The 15,945-nt window shown below is 44.5% G+C and overlaps 1 protein-coding gene across 1 annotated transcript in view; it reads right to left on the bottom strand.

Moving 5' to 3' along the window:
* The window catches only part of LOC139263974 (macrophage mannose receptor 1-like), a 367,543-nt gene that overhangs the window by 15,668 nt on the left and 335,930 nt on the right, over positions 1-15,945 (bottom strand). The window contains exons 26-27 of the mRNA XM_070880074.1: positions 12,767-12,919; positions 12,289-12,405 (exon numbers count right to left, since the gene is read on the bottom strand). Coding sequence (XP_070736175.1) covers positions 12,289-12,405; positions 12,767-12,919 — 270 coding nt within the window. The remainder of the gene's footprint in view (positions 1-12,288; positions 12,406-12,766; positions 12,920-15,945) is intronic.

Here is a 15,945-nt window from a genome sequence, read left to right as displayed (position 1 = left end):
TCCCAACGAATGATGTTGGGCTAACTGGTTTATCGTTCCCTACTTTCTGTCTTCGTCCTTTTTTAAATAGGGGCGTTACATTTGCAATTTTCCAATCTGCTGGGACCTCCACAGAATCCAGAGAATTTTTGTAGATTACAACCAATGAATCCACTATCTCTGCAGCCATTTGTTTTAAGACCCTAGGATGTAAGCCATTTGGTCCAGGGGGCTTGTTTTACAGAGTACTACTTCTTTAGTGATAGTGATTGCATTAAGTTTTTCCCTCCCTATAGCTTCTTGATTATTCATTATTTGGATGTTTTGTTGTGTCTTCTACCATGAAGACCGATACTAAATATTTGTTCAAAGTCTCTGCAATTTCCCTGTTCCCCATTATTAATTCTCCAGTCTCATCCTCCAGGGAACCAACATTTACTTTAGCCACTCTTTTCCTTTTTATGTACCTGTAGAAACTCTTGCTATCTGTTTTTATATTTCATGCTAGTTCACTTTCATAAACTATCTTTGCTGGCTTTAAAAGTTTCCCAATCCCCTGGTCTTCCACTAGTCCTGGCCACATTGCATGCCCTTGTTTTCAATTTGATACCATTCCTTATTTCCTTAGTTAGCCACGGATGGTTATCCCTTCTCTTACAGTCTTTCTTTCTCATTGGGCTATATTTTTGTTGAGAGTTATGAAATATCTGCCACTGCTCGTCAACCGTACCATACTTTAATTTATTTTCCCAGTCCACTTTAGCCAACTCTGCCTTTATACCTTTGTAGTTTACTTTATTTAAGCTTAGGATACTGGTTTGAGATCCAACTTTTTCTCACCCACCAACTGAATTTGAAAGTCAACCATGCTATGGTCACTCATTCCAAGAGGATCATTTACTAGGAGATTGTTTATTAATCCTGTCTCATTACACAGTACCAGATCTAAGAAAGCCTGCTCCCTGGTTGGTTCTGCAATGTACTGTTCAAGGAAACTATCCCGGATACATTCTATGAACTCTTCCTCAAGGCTACCCTGTCCAATTTGCTTTGTCCAATGGAAATGATTTATATTCTATTTATCCACTTTCAAAGCTGCTAAGCCCCTTAATACTTCCTCTCTCACTATGTTTATCTCGTCTAATATTTCACACGTCCTCCCTCATTTCAAAGTCTGCATCGTTCCTCTCTGTTGTAAAAACAGATTCAAAGTATTCATTAAGAATCATACCCACATCTTCTGCCTCCACACACAGATTTCCTTTGTGGTCTCTAATAGGCCACAATCTTTCTCTAGTTATCCTCTTGCTCTTAATGTATTTATAAAACATCTTTAGATTTTCCCTGATTTTACTTGTCAACATTCTTTCATGCTTTCTCCTTCTTTCCTGATATCTTTTTTAATTGCACCCCTGCACTTCTTATACTCCTCTAGAGTCTCTGCAGTATTGAGTTCTTCGTATCTGTCATAAGGTTCCCTTTTTTTCTTTATCTTACCCTGTATGTCATTTGACATCCAGGGGGCTCTAGATTTGTTAGCCCCACCGTTTTTTTAAGGGAACATACTTGCTCTGTACCCTCAGGATCTCCTTCTTGAATGCCTCCCACTGCTCTGACACTGATTTACCATCAAGTGGCCTTTTCCAGCCCACTTTGGCCAAATTCCATCGCAGCTCAGCAAAATTGGCTTTATTCCAATTGAGAACGTTTATTCCTGGTCTATGATCTTTTCCATAACTACTCCAAATCTTAGTGAATTATGATCACTAGCACCAAAATGCTCTCCCACTGATACCCCTTCCACCTGTCCTTCTTCATTCCCCGAAACCAAGTCCAGAACCACCCACTCCCTTGTTGGGCTTGTTACATACTGGCTAAAGAAGTTGCCCTGAATGCATTTTAGGAATTCTGCACCCTCTGTACCATTCACACTACTTTTCTCTCAGTTCATATTGGGTAATTGGATTCCCCTTCTATTGCAGCTCTATAGTTTTTGCACTTCGCAGCAATTTGCCCACATATTTGTTCTTCTATCTCCCTCTGATTGTTTGGGGGTCTATAGTGCATGGCCAGTAGTAATTCTAAATGCTGGAAATCTGAAACAAATGAAGAGACTGTACCTTGGGGGTTGGGGGAAGGGAGAACAAAAATGATGACATAAAATTGTAATTCTGCAAAATTAACAATAATATATCCTAAAGTATTACATTGTTACCATTATCATAGGCAGTCCCTTGGAATCGAGGAAGACTTGCTTCCACTCTAAAAATGAGTCCTTAGGTGGCTGAACAGTCCAATACGAGAGCCACAGTCCCTGTCACAAGCGGGGCAGGCAGTCGTTGTGGGAAAGGGTGGGTGGGACTGATTTGCCGCACGCTCTTTCCACTGCCTGCGCTTGATTTCTGCATGCTCTCGGCGATGAAACTCGAGGTGCTCAGCGCCTTCCCGGATGCACTTGCTCCATTTAGGGTGGTCTTTGGCCAGGGACTCCCAGGTGTCAGTGGGGATGTTGCACTTTATCATGGAGGCTTTGAGGGTGTCCTTGTAATATTTCCTCTGCCCACCTTTGGCTCTTTCACCATGAAGGAGTTCCAAGTAGAGCGCTTGCTTTGGGAGTCTCGTGTCTGGCATGCGAACTATATGGCCTGCCCAGCGGAGCAGATCAAGTGTGGTCAGTGTTCAATGCTGGGGATGTTGGCCTGGTCGAGGACGCTAACGTTGCTGCGTCTGTCCTCCCAAGGGTTTTGCAGGATCTTGCGGAGACATTGTTACAGTTTATGGTGAAAACACAGAACTTTGCAAGTACTTTTCCAAAAATAACAGTTGCAATAAAAAGCACAGAAAATCATGCTTCTTGCCATCAGTGCTGAACATAAAATATTTTCCCACTATTTGGAAACTGATGCATGTGCCCTGAATCGAAGGATACAGATTAAGGGCAATAAGGGATCCAAGTATAAAACGAAAATAATAAATAAAGACTTCCATTCATATCAACTGAGCCAAGCTGGCACTATAATTAAGTGGGCCCCCAATATTCCATCCACAGTGGTTTTAATTCAGCACAATGCGAATTGAAGTGCTTTCCTCCCCACACCTCCAATAGTTCCCTTGTAAAATGCTCCATTTTGAATAGAAAGGGTCTCAGATACTCTGAGTAGAAACGTAATCTGATTGAGCTCCTACCCAGCACTCTGTGATGTGTTATATGCATTCCTGCATATCTGTCCCCTTCAACAGGGAAAGAGTTGCACCTAGCAACCAGCGAGAAATGTTTAGAAACATAGAAAATAGGTGCAGGAGTAGGCCATTCAGCCCTTCTAGCCTGCCCCGCCATTCAATGAGTTAATGGCTGAACATGCAACTTCAGTACCCCATTCCTGCTTTATCGCCATACCCCTTGATCCCCCTAGTAGTAAGGACTTCATCTAACTCCCTTTTGAATATATTTAGTGAATTGGCCTCAACTACTTTCTGTGGTAGAGAATTCCACAGGTTCACCACTCTCTGGGTGAAGAAGTTTCTCCTTATATCGGTCCTAAATGGCTTACTCCTTATCCTTAGACTGTGACCCCTGGTTCTGGACTTCCCCAACATTGGGAACATTCTTCCTGCATCTAACCTGTCTAAACCCGTCAGAATTTTAAACGTTTCTATGAGGTCCCCTCTCATTCTTCTGAACTCCAGTGAATACAAGCCCAGTTGATCCAGTCTTTCTTGATAGGTCAGTCCCACCATCCTGGGAATCAGTCTGGTGAATCTTCGCTGCACTCCCTCAATAGCAAGAATGTCCTTCCTCAAGTTAGGAGACCAAAATTGTACACAATACTCCAGGTGTGGCCTCACCAAGGCCCTGTACAACTGTAGCAACACCTCCCTGCCCCTGTACTCAAATCCCCTCGCTATGAATGCCAACATGCCATTTGCTTTCTTAACCACCTGCTGTACCTGCATGCCAACCTTCAATGACTGATGTACCATGACACCCAGGTCTCGTTGCACCTCCCCTTTTCCTAATCTGTCACCATTCAGATAATAGTCTGTCTCTCTGTTTTTACCACCAAAGTGGATAACCTCACATTTATCCACATTATACTTCATCTGCCATGCATTTGCCCACTCACCTAACCTATCCAAGTCACTCTGCAGCCTCATAGCATCCTCCTCGCAGCTCACACTGCCACCCAACTTAGTGTCATCCGCAAATTTGGAGATACTACATTTAATCCCCTCGTCTAAATCATTAATGTACAATGTAAACAGCTGGGGCCCCAGCACAGAACCTTGCGGTACCCCACTAGTCACTGCCTGCCATTCTGAAAAGTACCCATTTACTCCTACTCTTTGCTTCCTGTCTGACAACCAGTTCTCAATCCACGTCAGCACACTACCCTCAATCCCATGTGCTTTAACTTTGCACATTAATCTCTTGTGTGGGACCTTGTCGAAAGCCTTCTGAAAGTCCAAATATACCACATCAACTGGTTCTGCCTTGTCCACTTTACTGGAAACATCCTCAAAAAATTCCACAAGATTTGTCAAACATGATTTCCCTTTCGCAAATCCATGTTGACTTGGACCTATCATGTCACCTTTTTCCAAATGCGCTGCTATGACATCCTTAGTAATTGATTCCATCATTTTACCCACGACTGAGGTCAGGCTGAACACTTGGTGCAACCATTCAAATTTTGTTTTCACAATAACAAATAATGTTTTCTATAATATGCCTGAAAGGGTGGTGGAAGCAGATTTAATAATAACTTTCAAACGGGAATTGGATAAACACTTAAAAAGGAAAAATTTACTGGCCGATGGGGAAAGAGCCGGGGTATGGAACTAATTGGTTAGCTCTTTCAAAGAGCCAGCACGGGCACAATGGCAGCTTTCTGTTCCGTCATAGAATCATAGAGTGCTTAGCCTGACATCAGTAGTGGGGAAAATGTTGTAATTAATTATTAAAGATGAAATAGCAGCACATTTGGAAAGCAGTGACAGGATCGGTCCAAGTCAGCATGGATTTATGAAAGGGAAATCAAGCTTGACCAATCTTCTGGGATTTTTTGAGGATGTAACTAGTAGAGTGGACAAGGGAGAACCAGTGGATGTGGTGCATTTAGACTTTCAAAAGGCTTGTGACAAGGTCCCACACAAGAGATTAGTGTGCAAAATCAAAGCACATGGTATTGGGGGTAATGTACTGACGTGGATAGAGAACTGGTTGGCAGACAGGAAGCAAAGAGTCGGGATAAATGGGTCCTTTTCAGAATGGCAGGCAATGACTAGTGCGGTGCCGCAGGGCTCAGTGCTGGGACCTCAGCTATTTACAATATACATTAATGATTTAGGTGAAGGAATTGAGTGTAATATCTCCAAGTTTTCAGATGACACCAAACTGGGTGGTGGTGTGAGCTGTGAGGAGGATGCTAAGAGGCTGCAGAGTAACTTAGACAGGTTAGGTGAGTGGGCAAATGCATGGCAGATGTAGTATAATGTGGATAAATGTGAGGTTATCCACTTTGGGGGCAAAAACACAAAGGCAGAATATTATCTGAATGGCGGCATATTAGGAAAAGGGGAGGTGCTACGAGACCTGGGTGTCATGTTACATCAGTCATTGAAAGTTGGCATGCAGGTGTTGAAGAAGGCAAATGGTATGTTGGCCTTCATAGCTAGGAGATTTGAGTATAGGAGCAGGGAGGACTTACTGCAGTTGTACAGGGCCTTGGTGAGGTCTCACCTGGAGTATTGTGTTCAGTTTTGGTCTTCGAATCTGAGGAAGGACGTTCTTGCTATTGAAGGAGTGCAGCGAAGGTTCACCAGACTGATTCCCGGGATGGCTGGACCGACATATGAGGAGAGATTGGACGAGTGGGCCTGTATTCACTGAAGTTTATGAGGAGATCTCATAGAAACATAAAATTCTGACAGGACTGGACAGGTTAGATGCGGGAAGAATGTTCCCGATGTTGGGGAAGTCCAGAACCATAAGAACATAAGAATTAGGAACAGGAGTAGGCCATCTAGCCCCTCGAGCCTGCTCCGCCATTCAACAAGATCATGGCTGATCTGGCTGTGGACTCAGCTCCACTTACCCGCTCGCTCCCCATAACCCTTAATTCCCTTATTGGTTAAAAATCTATCTATCTGTGATTTGAATACATTCAATGAGCTAACCTCAACTGCTTCCTTGGGCAGAGAATTCCACAGATTCACAACCCTCTGGGAGAAGAAATTCCTTCTCAACTCGGTTTTAAATTGGCTCCCCCGTATTTTGAGGCTGTGCCCCCTAGTTCTAGTCTCCCCGACCAGTGGAAACAACCTCTCTGCCTCTATCTTGTCTATCCCTTTCATTATTTTAAATGTCTCTATAAGATCACCCCGCATCCTTCTGAACTCCAACGAGTAAAGACCCAGTCTACTCAATCTATCATCATAAGGTAACCCGCTCATCTCCGGAATCAGCCTAGTGAATCGTCTCTGTACCCCCTCCAAAGCTAGTATATCCTTCCTTAAGTAAGATGACCAAAACTGCACGCAGTACTCCAGGTGCGGCCTTACCAATAACCTGTACAGTTGCAGCAGGACCTCCCTACTTTTATACTCCATCCCTCTCGCAATGAAGGCCAACATTCCATTCGCCTTCCTGATTACCTGCTGCACCTGCAAACTAACTTTTTGGGATTCATGTACAAGGACCCCCAGGTCCCTCTGCACTGCAGCATGTTGTAATTTCTCCCCATTCAAATAATATTCCCTTTTACTGTTTTATTTTCCAAGGTGGATGACCTCACATTTTCTGACAGTGTATTCCATCTGCCAAACCTTAGCCCATTCGCTTAACCTATCTAAATCTCTTTGCAGCCTCTCTGTGTCCTCTACACAACCTGCTTTCCCACTAATCTTTGTGTCATCTGCAAATTTTGTTACACTACACTCTGTCCCCTCTTCCAGGTCATCTATGGATATTGTAAACAGTTGTGGTCCCAGCACCGATCCCTGTGGCACACCACTAACCACCGATTTCCAACCTGAAAAGGACCCATTTATCCCGACTCGCTGCTTTCTGTTCGTTAGCCAATTCTCTATTCATGCTAATACATTTCCTCTGACTCTACCAACCTTTATCTTCTGCAGTAACCTTTTGTGTGGCACCTTATCGAATGCCTTTTGGAAATCCAAATACACCACATCCATCGGTACACCTCTATCCACCATGCTCGTTATATCCTCAAAGAATTCCAGTAAATTAGTTAAACATGATTTCCCCTTCATGAATCTATGTTGTTTCTGCTTGATTGCACTATTCGTATCTAAATGTCCCGCTATTTCTTCCTTCATGATAGCTTCAAGCATTTTCCCCACTACAGATGTTAAACTAACCGGCCTATAGTTACCTGCCTTTTGTCTGACCCTTTTTTAAACAGAAGCGTTACATTAGCTGCTTTCCAATCTGCTGGTACCTCCCCAGAGTCCAGAGAATTTTGGTAGATTATAATGAATGCATCTGCTATAACTTCCGCCATCTCTTTTAATACCCTGGGATGCATTTCATCAGGACCAGGGGACTTATCTACCTTGAGTCCCATTAGCCTGTCCAGCACTACCTCCCTAGTGATAGTGATTGTCTCAAGGTCCTCCCTTCCCACATTCCCGTGACCAGCAATTTTTGGCATGGTTTTTGTGTCTTCCACTGTGAAGCCCGAAGCAAAATAAATGTTTAAGGTCTCAGCCATTTCCACATTTCCCATTATTAAATCCCCCTTCTCATCTTCTAAGGGACCAACATTTACTTTAGTCACTCTTTTCCGTTTTATATGTCGGTAAAAGCTTTTACTATCTGTTTTTATGTTTTGCACAAGGTTACTTTCATAATCTATCTTTCCTTTCTTTATTGCTTTCTTAGTCATTCTTTGCTGTCGTTTAAAATGTTCCCAATCTTCTAGTTTCCCACTAACCTTGGCCACCTTATACGCATTGGTTTTTAATTTGATACTCTCCTTTATTTCCTTGGTTATCCACGGCTGGTTATCCCTTCTCTTACCGCCCTTCTTTTTTACTGGAATATATTTTTGTTGAGCACTATGAAAGAGCTCCTTAAAAGTCCTCTATTGTTCCTCAATTGTGCCACCGTTTAGTCTGTGTTTCCACTCTACTTTAGCCAACTCTGCCCTCATCCCACTGTAGTCCCCTTTGTTTAAGCATAGTACACTCGTTTGAGACACTACTTTCTCACCCTCAATCTGTATTACAAATTCAACCATACTGTGATCACTCATTCCGAGAGGATCTTTTACCAGGAGATCGTTTATTATTCCTGTCTCATTACACAGGACCAGATCTAAGATAGCTTGCTCCCTTGTAGGTTCTGTAACATACTGTTCTAAGAAACAATCCCGCATGCATTCTATGAATTCCTCCTCAAGGCTACCCCGTGCGATTTGATTTGACCAATCGATATGTAGGTTAAAATCCCCCATGATTATTGCCGTTCCTTTTTCACATGTCTCCATTATTCCCTTGATTATTGTCCGCCCCACCGTGAAGTTATTATTTGGGGGCCTATAAACTACGCCCACCAGTGACTTTTTCCCCTTACTATCTCTAATCTCCACCCACAATGATTCAACATTTTGTTCATTAGAGCCAATATCGTCTCTCACAACTGCCCTGATATCATCCTTTATTAACAGAGCTACCCCACCTCCTTTCCCTTCTTGTCTATCTTTCAGAATTGTCAGATACCTCTGTATGTTTAATTCCCAGTCTTGGCCACCCTGCAACCATGTTTCAGTAATGGCCACCAAATCATACCCATTTGTAATGATTTGTGCCGTCCACTTATTTACTTTGTTTCGAATGCTGTGTGCGTTTAGGTAAAGAGTTTTAATACTAGTTTTTAAACCATAGTTTTAGTTTTGACCCCTCCTGCAGCTCCTTTATATTCATACATATTGTCCCAGGGGACACAGTCTAAGGATGAGGGGTAAGCCATTTAGGACCGAGATGAGGAGAAACTTCTTCACTCAGAGAGTTGTTAACCTGTGCAATTCCCTACCGCAGAGAGTTGTTGATGCCAGTTCATTGGATATATTCAAGAGAGAGTTAGATATGGCCCTTATGGCTAAAGGGATCCAGGGGTATGGAGAGAAAGCAGGAAAGGGGTACTGAGGTGAATGATCAGCCATGATCTTATTGAATGATGGCGCAGGCTCGAAGGGCTGAATGGCCTACTCCTGCACCTAATTTCTATGTTTCTATGTTACAGCGCAGTAGGAGGCCATTCGGCCTGTCGAGCCCGTGCCGGCTCTCTGAAAAAGGTACTCAGGTAGTCCCAATCCCCTGCCCTTTCTTCATAGCCCTGCAAATTTTTTTCCTTCAGGTACTTATCCAATTCCGTTTTCAAAGTCATGATTGAATCTGCCTCCAGCACCCTTTCAGGCAATGCATTCCATATCATTACCACTCGCTGTGAAAAAATGTTTTCCTTCATGTCGCCTTTGGATCTTCTGCCAATCAACTTAAATCTGTGTCTTCTGGTTCTTGACCCTTCCGCCAATTGGAATGGTTTCTCTCTATCTACTCTGTCTACACCCCTCATGATTTTGAACATCTCTATCAATTCTCCTCTTAATCTTTTCTGCACCCTTTCTAAAGCCTTCACACTCTTCCTAATGTGCTGTGCCCAGAATTGGACACAATACTCCAGTTGTGGGCGAACCAGTGATTTATAAAGGCTCATCATGCTTTTGTATTCTATGGGCCCGAATTTGATGAAAGCCTCTGCCCGCCCAAGTGTCGCCCAAAGGACCACCAATGGCCGCCGAGGTCCCTGACGGCTTTTTTGGCGGGGTTTTCATCACCCACGTCCCTCGAAGGTTGCCGGGTGGCAAAGCAGTGACGTACGGCGCCAATCTGGGCAGAAGCCGGCGGGAACTCTCATTCTCGGTGGCAAATGCGCTTGCCGCCCAAGTGTTACCGAGAATGGAGTCGGGCCCATGGAAGGTCAAACACCTAAAAATAAAAAGCATTGAAAAAAACATCTGATGACCTTCAGGTGACCCCATACAGGTAAGTCTCTGTAAAGAAACAAATAAAAAAAATGTCACTAACCTGTTTTCCCTCATCTTCACACTTATCGCTGAGGACAGGGCAGCCACCAGGCAGCGGCCCACCGACGTCCTGCCGCCGACTCCAGCCCGCATGAATATGGCATCTCAGCGGGCGGGAGTGTACTTACGTGCATTGGCCGTCCGCTGACATTGCGGAGCGCTTCCCAGCAGCTCTCCCCTCCCGCCCGCTCCAGGCCGAAAGTAGCACTGGGCGGTTCGAGCAGAGAAATGTTGGCGGCAGTGGGTGGCAGTGGGCGGTAAGTTCAGCAATTTCAGATCCATATATGCCTCTATTTATAAAGTCAAAAATCCCGTATGCTTTTTTAACCACCTTTTCAACCTGTCCTGCCACCTTCAATGATTTATACACATATACCTCCAGGTCCCATTGTTCCTGCACCCTCTTTAAAATTGTACCGTTTAGTTTATATTGCCTCTCCTAGTTCTTACTCCCAAAATGCCACACTTTGCACTTTTTTGACACATATCCACCCATTTCACCAGCCTATTTGTGTCCTCTTGAAGTCTATCACTATCCTCCTCACTGTTCATTATACTTCCAAATTTAGTGTCATCTGCAAATTTTGAAGGTGTGCCCTGTACACCCACATCCAAGTCATTAATATATATCAAGAAAAGCAGTGATCGTAGTGCCAACCCTGGAGAACAGCACTGTATACCTTCCTCCAGTCCGAAAAACAACCTTTCACCTCTATTCTCTATTTCCTGTCACTTACCCAATTTTGAATCCATTCTGCCACTGTCCCTTTTAGTCCCTGGGCTTCAACTTTGCTAGAAAACCTATTATGTAATAATTTATCAAATGCCTTTTGGAAGTCCATGTACACCCCATTAACCGTATTACCCTCATCAACCTTCTCTGTTACCTCATCAAAAATTTCAATCAAATTGGTTAAACATGATTTGCCTTTAACAAATACATGCTGGCTTTCCTTACTTAATCCACACTTGTCCAAGTAACTGATCATTTTGTCCTGGATTATCTTGATTAAAAGCTTCCCCACTACCGAGGTTAAGCTGACTGGCCTATAGTTGCTGGGTTTATCCTTACACCCTTTTTTGAACAAGGGTGTAACATTTGCAATTCTCCAGTCCATGGCACCACCCCCTTATACCCAAGGAGGATTGGAAGTTTGCGACCATTACCGCCGTGATTTCCGCCCTCAATTCTCTCAGCATCGCAGGATGCATCCCATCTGGTCCTGGTGACTTATCTACTTCAAGTACAGCCTTTCTGGTCTCTCTCTTTATCAATTTTTATCCCATCCAATATCTCAACTATCTCCTCTTTCACTTTGACTTTGTCAGCATCTTCTTCCTTGGTAAAAACACGTGCAAAGTAATCATTTAGTACCTCAGCCATATCTCTGCCTCCATGTGTAGGTCTCCTTTTGGTCCCTAATCAGCCCCACCCCTCCTCTTACTACCCGTTTACTATTTATTTGCCTATAGAAGATTTTAGATTCCTTTTTATGTTAGCTGCCAGTTTATTCTCACATTCCCTCTTTGCTCTTATTATTTCTTTTTTCACTTCCCCTCTGAACTTTTCACATTCAGCCTGGTTCTCACTTGTATTCTCAACCTGACATCTGACATACAACCCCTTTTTCTGATTCATCTTAATCTCTATCTCTTTAGTCATCCAGTGAGCTCTGGCTTTGGTTGCCCTACCTTTCCCCCTCGTGGGAATGTACCTCAAATGTACCCGAACCATCGCCTCTTTAAAGGCAGCCCATTGTTCAATTACAGTTTTGCCTCCCAATCTTTGATTCCAATTTACCCTGGCTAGGTCCATTGAAGTTGGCCCTCCTCCAATTAAGTACTTTGACTCTAGATTGTTCTTTGTCCTTTTCCATAGCTAACCTAACCTTACGATAATATGTTCACTGTATCTTAAATATTCCCCTGCTGAAACTTGATCCACCTGACCCATCTCTTTCCCAAAACCTGATCCAGCAATGCCTCCTTCCTCTTTGGGCCGGGAATGTACTGATCAAGAAAGTATCATTCTATGATTCTTTGTTTAGACAATATTACATCAATGAAATTTAGCACAGAAGGCACTTATTTAATATGTTAGTTACACACCCATGTAACCCCTACATGGATAGTTCTGGAAACTCTAATTTTGGCTCAAAGGACCAGCATTTGATTTGGAAATAAGAAAGATTTTTACCTTCGACATTCCTATACATTCCTATCCAGAAAGTTTTTGTCTTGTCAGTCACCATTTCTGTTGTGTGTAGCAAAAAGGTGCTTTCTGCAAGATCGTCTACACTTACTAATGAAGCTCCTGCAAAAAGAAAATAAATATCAAAAGGAAAAATAATTTAACAGGTCATCAAGCAAGCCTGATCAACGTGCATTTTGCAATCCACTCAGATTGAGATCAGTTCTTCAGAAAAATGGATGATTGGGATTGTTAAAAGCCACCTGGCTGTGTGCTGCCGTTCATTTGCTTGCAATAATTTCAATTTGCATTTTAAAATGCCAATCATTGTAATATTTCGGATACTGGTGCACTATGTGCTTTGCTGGTTGGACATGGGTTCACTTTAAGTTTTTAATCTTCACTTTCCTCTTCAAGGCAGGGAAAAAGAAGGATAGTATGTGAAAAAGTGTGATTTCACAGCTACCTCAAGCAAAGTTCTTACCAGCACGAATGCATTCAAGGCTGGCAGCGGCCCAGCTTTTTACAAACGCTGTTTCAAATAAATAGCAGTGGCCACGGAATGGGACCCAAGATTTGGTCATCTTTGTTTCTGGACATTTTCCAGGGAGTTGAGGTACATCAGTAGGTGGTTGCGCTGGCAAAAAAAAAACGATATTAAAATAAAGATCCTGCTGACTGATCCTATCCGATGGTGCTTTCAATTAAATCTTCAGTTAAAGCGCAGATAACCAATTATGTTTTTATTCACTTTTCCCCTTCCCTTTAAATCTCTCATAACATGCACCATTTCCCATTTGGAAGGATGGGCAAATGATCTATTCGGCTCCTGCCATTGCTGTGCTTTAACTGACCACTAGGAGGTGCATGAAAGAGCACCATAAGTTGAATCAGTCTTCAGGGTTGCCTCAGTCTCTCCCTGAGCAGAGGTACGTTATGGGAGAAATATTGGGCTCAGTAGCATCTACTTTTTAGGCACTACGCACCTTCTAATGTTCAAAGACAGATGTGCGTGCTCACTTACAACGGGAAGAGCACAGGATGCCATCTTAGTAAAGGGGTTAGCACGCTTGCACCTGACGACCACCGATAGCATGCAGAGCAGGTAGATTATGACATCAATCAGTGTGCAATGATTTGACCCTGGTGCTGCCACTTTCAGATGCCATGCTCCAGCCTACGACCTGTCTTAACCTCGCACAGCTGAACACAGTTAAACGACATTTCCCGAGCGGGGCGGAAAGGGGTCTCCACCTATCGCAAGGGGGTTGGCGCGTGACCAATGGGGCGGCAGCACAGGCGGTGCAAAAACTCATTCTCGCTGCTCCCAGCCCGGGGGCACTTTCGGATGGGTTGGCGCATCCGTCTTCCCCCAATCAGTGAGGGCTATCCTTAAGGCGGGGAGCAATTTTGGCCCCGTACTTCCTTGGTCATTTAAAAGGTTGCTTTCAGACATGGGTGGACTGGTAGGCCTGCCTCTTGGAATTGAGCATGACTGGGAGAATGAAGAATGGCCATGCAGAGCAGGACAAGCTGCTAAAAGAGGGAGGAGGAGGAGGGGGAGAAGGGCTCTCAGCAGGAGGCCATATCTGCGAGGGTATTCAGTGAGCAACTCTTCGACCTCAACTTCAGTGAGAACCAATACATGAGACATTTTTGCTTCACTAAAGAGGTCATGTCTGAATTCTGCCAACTGCTGCCGTCACAACTGCAACCTCAAAGGAGGGCAAGGACCAGATTGCCTGTGGCTGTCATGATGACCGTAACTCTTTCACTTTTCTGTATCTGGCTCCTTCGAGGCTGCTGCTATAGATAGACACATCTTGCAGTTTGCAGTGCACTGCTATGTAAGGGAGGTCACTGAGTCTCTCTATGCACAGAGAGACAGCTTAATCTCATTCCCTTTTGCCAGAGACGGGCAGGCAGAGCGAGCACAAGGGTTTGCGTGCACCTCATGTGAGCTATACCATTTTCATGAACTGAAAGGGATACCACTCCGTCAATGTGCAACTGATGCGCGACCACAGCCAGCACATCATACAGGTCAATGCCCAGTATCCTGGCAGTCGTCACGATTCCTTCATTGTGTGTCAGTCCTCTGTGCCACCTGTATTTGACCCAACATGGCAAGACAAAGGCTGGTTACTGGGCGATAAGGGTTATCCACTCATGATGTGACTCATGACCCACGCACATGTCATAGCAGCCCTACAGTGAGAACCATGCTACCACAAGGAGCGTCCTGCAGCAACACTTCCGCTGCCTGGGCTGCTCTGAAGGAGCCCTGCAGTACACAGCTGAGCGGTTTGTGGTAGTATGCTGCATGCTGCACAACCTAGCCATTGAAGAAACAGCCCTTGCCACCGCCTAACAGGTGAGAAGCTGAGGAACCAGAGCATGAGGCAGAGGAGGAGGAGAATGAAGTGGAGGAGGAGAAAGTTCAACAGGAAGTGGAGGAGCATGAAGAGTAAGGAAGGCTACAATGCAGGCAGCCCCTTTCTGCCCGGGCTCTATGTGTTCAAATAATTCATGAGCAATACCAGCAAGCTCAACCACCCCTCCCCATTCACCAATAGTCTCACACTCCTTACCGTTCCTCTATCACTGACCATCACATCATCCTCTTTCCCACAAACAACAAAAATAAAAATGACCAGATAATAAACATTCCAATCCAAATTTATAAATGTAATTATTTCATAATGTATCATGACAAAAATAAACGAATCACCCTTGTGCATTCCCTTAGCACCTGTCCTCCGTGTGCCTTTGCCTCTCCGAGTGCTCTACGAGATGCTTCCCCAGTGGCTGCAGCATGGGTTGAGGAGACTGCAGATGGCCTTGGGGGGCCACCACACAGCTCTGGGCATAGAAGGCCCGGTTTCAGACGGCACTATTTCAGCCCAGGCTGCTGCAGTCTAGGCTGACTGGCTAACTGATGGAGTGGCAGTGATGAGACCACCAATACTGTCAACATGAGAGAGGAAAGCAGGTTCATGTTCCATGAACACATTGATGGACTGCTGTAATGCACCTGAAGCAGCTTTGAACAGTGGACTGCGATTTCCCCAATCTAGGCGCGTGAAGGCAGGAGATGGCGGCGACAGGTGATGAACCCGCTCATGCGGCGATCCCAGCCAAAAATGCTATCTTCCCATAATAGGCCTTGTTAGGCCCGCCCTGTACATTTCCCACTCCAATTCTCGCCGGTATATTTAAAGGGGCCATGTCCGCGTTTGCTGTCAGTTCATTTTCCAGGCGTTAACCTGGTGTGAGTGAGTGCAGGTCTGCACCATGTCATCAAAAAGGCAGAGATCAGCTCCGCGCTTTTGCAATGAAACTGTTTAGGACTTCCCTTGGAGGGTCTGGATGGCACCACCACCTCCTGCATGGCCGCCGACCCGCATCCTGCTCCTCCTCCTGCTGCACATCGTGCTCCTGAGCCTCCTGCTCCTGGTCCTCCTCCTCAGGTGGTACTGCTGCCTCATCCTCCAATGTTTGTGCCTTCATGATTGTCAGATTGTGAAGCATGAAGCAGATGACGACGAATAGGGACACCTGCTCAGGTGAGTACTGCAGCACTCCTCCTGAGCGATCCAGGAAACAGAAATTCTGTTTAAGGATTCCAATGGTCTGCTCAATGATACACCTGATAGAAACATA

Source organism: Pristiophorus japonicus, chromosome 5, assembly GCF_044704955.1.
Source record: "Pristiophorus japonicus isolate sPriJap1 chromosome 5, sPriJap1.hap1, whole genome shotgun sequence".
Taxonomy (NCBI): domain Eukaryota; kingdom Metazoa; phylum Chordata; class Chondrichthyes; family Pristiophoridae; genus Pristiophorus; species Pristiophorus japonicus.
This window is presented reverse-complemented; position numbering and strand designations above follow the sequence as displayed.